Source organism: Staurois parvus, unplaced genomic scaffold, assembly GCF_062004578.1.
Source record: "Staurois parvus isolate SC_StPar_1 unplaced genomic scaffold, SC_StPar_1.0 ptg000132l, whole genome shotgun sequence".
Lineage (NCBI taxonomy): Eukaryota > Metazoa > Chordata > Amphibia > Anura > Ranidae > Staurois > Staurois parvus.
The window spans coordinates 430,291-435,000 of NW_028317928.1; the positions used below are offsets into that span (position 1 = coordinate 430,291).

A 4,710-nucleotide genomic window follows, 5' to 3' on the forward strand; every position below is an offset into this window, starting at 1 on the left:
ACTCATGGGGTTTTTGGTCTCTGCCTGGTTGTTGGCCTCTGCCTAGTGCTCACGGTCTTCTCAGAAGCAACCGTTGTTTCTGAGAAGACCATGAAACATCTCATCTTCTATCTGTGCTTTGACCACTGAGGGCAGTGGTTCTTCAATCTGCGTTCAGATCCACTCTAAGGCCCCATTCACACTTTGCGAGTGCCCACTCGTGGGGTTTTTGGCCTCTGCCTGGTCCTTCACTAGGCAGAGGCCAACAACCATTGTTTCTGAGAAGACCACCAGCTTTTATACATAGAGAAAAGTAAGAGGCCGAGTATGGGATAAAACTTTTATTACACATTTATTGCATTAATATAACAAACTCCAAAGTTAAGAAGGTCACATCTCAGCGAGTATGAGTTCTCTGGTGTTTATCCAGATGGGACTTCCGTCCGAAACACCTCCCGCACACCGTGCAGGCATACGGCTTTTCATCCGTATGAATGCGCTGGTGCGTCTGCAGCTGCGAGCGCTGGGTGAAGCACTTGCCACACTGCGGACACGGGAAGGGCTTCTCACCCCGGTGGACCCTCTCGTGAACAATGAGCTCGGCCCTGGTGATGAACCGCTTGCCGCACTCCGAGCAGGAGTAGGGCTTGTCGCCGGTGTGGTGTTTTTGGTGTCTCCGGAGCAGCGCCATCAGCGTGAAGCTCTTGCCGCAGTCAGAGCAGGAGAACGGTTTTTCCCCAGTATGAATGCGCTGGTGGGTTCGGAGCTGGAATGTCCACGTGAAGGACTTGCCACACTCCAAGCACTGGTAGGACTTGTCTCCAGTGTGGGTCCTCTGGTGGTGCACCAGTTCTGACCGGGAGGAGAATGGCTTGTCACACTCCGCGCAGGAATACGGTTTCTCCCCCGAGTGGATCTTCTGGTGTTCTACAAGCCGGGCCCGACATGGGTAAAGCTTACCACATATGGTGCACAGGAACGTTCCCTCTGCAGAGTGAACCCGCCTCAGGTGCGTGTTCAGCGCAAACTTCCAGACAAAACTTTTCCCACACTCTGTACAGGAGAAGGGCTTCTCTCCCGTGTGAACCTTCTGGTGCTTAAGAAGCTCCCACTTCCGTTTGTAACTCTTCCCGCACTCAGGACAGGAAAAGGGCCCCTCGCTAGTGTGAGAGTCTTGGTGCTGGAGGAGGGCAGAGTTTGTGGGGAAACATTTCCCGCACTCGGCGCATGGGAACGGCGTGTGGTTACTGTGGGTTTTACGGTGCTCATTGAGACACGACACCGTCCCGTAGCTCTTGCCACACTCAGGGCAGATGAACGGGTGCTCCCCGCTGTGGACACTCTTGTGGCGGTTGAGGTTGGCCTGTCCCGTGAAACATTTCCCGCACGCAGAGCAGGAATATGGCTTCTCCCGCTTGTGGGCTTTCAAATGTTCCATGAGATGAGATTTTTGGGATAAACATTTCCCACATTCTAGGCACTGAAATTTTGGACCACGAGACTTGAGAGAAATTCCCTCAGAACTGGAAGGGTCTGGTGATCCACCTAGGTGCAAATCTGGAGCAACGGTATGTGATCTACCTGGGAGATATTGCTCAGAACCAGAGGGACTGACCAACCCCTCTGCACCGTACGGTCCTGAACGGATGTCTGAACGAAAGCTATGCGACTGAGCATTAAAAGATCCCTCAGGATTAGAGGAACTGGCTCTTCTACCTTCGCTGTAAATTCCCCGGCGAACATCATGGACTCTAAAAGATTCCTCAAAATTAGAAGGATCGGAAAAACTAGGAGCATTGTACAGTCCTGTATGAGAACCTGGCATCACATTGTCGGCATTGGTGTGTGGGGACAAGTCTTCCGAGGATCTGTTCAATTCACGTCCATCTGCCAGGAAGAGAACAAAAAGACGGTTTTCGTGATTGGCTTTCAATTACCTATAGTGTGCGTGTGTGTGTGTGGGGAGGGGGGGGGGTGCAAGGTTTAAACTATATCATACCCACATGGAAGAAAAATATATTTTAAATAATTTAAAAATTTCCTGCCCAAATATATTGACATATATTTGAAATACTACAATTTTGACCGTATTCAATATATTTCTAGATAGATAGATAGATAGATATATATATATATATATATATATATATATATATATATATACATACACACAGACACTTTTTTTTTTTCCACTTATTTTGTAATATGTAAAAAAAAAACATGTCAATATGCAGTGTGTGTATTTATATGTGTGTATATATGTGTATAATATATATATATATATATATATATATATATATATAAATAAACACACACACACACTATACTGAAATGTGTTTGTTTACATATTACAAAATACATGAAAAATATTTTTAAAAATATGTTTTTTTAAAATATATTCTTCAGATTTTTTTTAACATATGGAAAAGTCATTTTAAAGATATATTTTTACATATATTTGTAAATGCATTCCAAAAATATAGATTAAGTGTATTTTTGAAGACATACAGTATATTTGAAAATGTAGTTTTAAAAATATTTTTCATATATTTTGCAATAAAAACGCATTTGAACATACAGTGTGTGTGTGTGTGTGTATATATATATACAGTTGTGACCAAAATTATTCAACCCCCACTGAAATTGAGTGTTTTGGCCAGTTTGACATTGCTTTTGATCATTCAGTCATCTTGCTTACATTTACATTAAAGAGGCACTTGTAGGTCAGACAAATATAACATAACAGTTATAATGAAATAACCACAAATGTCTTTTCTGTGCTCACAGCATTATCAGTTTTATTCAACCCCCAAGTGACATTCAATCTTAGTACTTAGTACAGCATCCTTTTACAGTTATAACAGCTTTTAAACGTGAAGCATAGCTTGACACAAGTGTCTTGCAGCGATCTACGGGTATCTTCGCCCATTCTTCATGGGCAAAGGCCTCCAGTTCAGTCACATTCTTAGGCTTGCGCACTGCAACTGCTTTCTTTAAGTCCCACCAGAGGTTCTCAATCGGATTTAAGTCTGGTGACTGCGATGGCCACTCCAAAATGTTCCAGCCTTTCCTCTGCAACCATGCTCTAGTGGACTTGGAGGTATGCTTGGGATCATTGTCCTGTTGAAAGGTCCAACGTCTCCCAAGCCTCAGGTGTGTGACGGACTGCATCACGTTTCCATCCAATATCTCCTGGTACTGAAGAGAATTCATGGTACCTTGCACACGCTGAAGCTTCCCTGTACCTGCAGAAGCAAAACAGCCCCAAAGCATGATTGACCCTCCACCATGCTTCACAGTAGGCAAGGTGTTCTTTTCATCATAGGCCTTGTTCTTCCTCCTCCAAACATAGCGTTGATCCATGGGCCCAAACAGTTCTAATTTTGTTTCATCAGTCCACAGAACACTATCCCACAACTTTTGTGGTTTGTCCACATGGCTTTTGGCATACTGCAGTCGACTCTTCTTATTCTTTGGAGACAGCAAGGGGGTACGCCTGGGAGTTCTGGCACGGAGGCCTTCATTACGCAGTGTGCGTCTTATTGTCTGGGCTGAAACTTCTGTACCCACATCTGACAAATCTTTTCTCAGTTCCTCAGCAGTCACACGGGGACTTCTCTCCACTCTACGCTTCAGGTAGCGCACAGCAGTCGAAGTCAGCATCTTCTTTCTGCCACGACCAGGTAGCGTTTCAACAGTGCCCTTTGCCTTGAATTTGCGAATGATGCTTCCTAAGGTGTCTCTTGGTATGTTTAACATCTTTGCAATCTTCTTATAGCCATTGCCCTTCCTGTGAAGAGAAATCACCTCTTCTCTTGTCTTCCTGGACCATTCTCTTGCCTTCACCATGTTTGTAACCACACCAGTAAATGTCTAGAAGGAGCTGAGTATCACAGTCATTTTAAAGCTGCCTAATTGGTGCTTATTATGCTTGATTGCTGCTCGGTGACATCCACAGGTGTTTTCAATACCTGATGGAAAGCACCTGTATGAACCTCTGTTCTTCAGAGTGGTAGTCTTTAAGGGGTTGAATAATTGTGGCAATGAAGAAACCACATAAGAACCATTTACTACTGTATTACATAAACAATTGATGTCATTTTAGTTGCATTTGGGTAGTTACAACGTCCTTGTAGGATTTGATTCTGAATACAATTCCAAATGTACACTATAGTCCCTAAACCCCTTTACAGCATTGGGGGTTGAATAATTTTGGTCACAACTGTATATATATATACAGTGGGGCAAAAAAGTATTTAGTCAGCCACCAATTGTGCAAGTTCTCCCACTTAAAAAGATGAGAGAGGCCTGTAATTGGCATCATAGGTAGACCTCAACTATGAGAGACAAAATGAGAAAAAAATCCAGACAATCACATTGGCTGATTTGGAAAGAATTTATTTGCAAATTATGGTGGAAAATAAGTATTTGGTCAATATCAAAAGTTCATCTCAATACTTTGTTATATATCCTTTGTTGGCAATGACAGAGGTCAAACGTTTCCTGTAAGTCTTCACAAGGTTGGCACACACTGTTGCTGGTATGTTGGCCCATTCCTCCATGCAGATCTCCTCTAGAGCAGTGATGTTTTGGGGCTGTCGCTGGGCAACACAGACTTTCAACTCCCTCCAAAGGTTTTCTATGGGGTTGAGATCTGGAGACTGGCTAGGCCACTCCAGGACCTTGAAATGCTTCTTACGAAGCCACTCCTTCATTGCCCGGGCGGTATGT

At 43.8% G+C, this 4,710-nt stretch overlaps 1 protein-coding gene across 1 annotated transcript in view; it reads right to left on the reverse strand.

The window, feature by feature from the left end:
* Positions 1-305: 305 nt before the first annotated feature.
* Positions 306-4,710, reverse strand: part of LOC149466101 (uncharacterized) — a 57,422-nt gene continuing 53,017 nt past the window's right edge. The window contains exon 13 of the mRNA XM_089672697.1: positions 306-1,866. Within this exon, the coding sequence (XP_089528823.1) occupies positions 377-1,866 (1,490 nt within the window). The 3' untranslated portion in view covers positions 306-376. The remainder of the gene's footprint in view (positions 1,867-4,710) is intronic.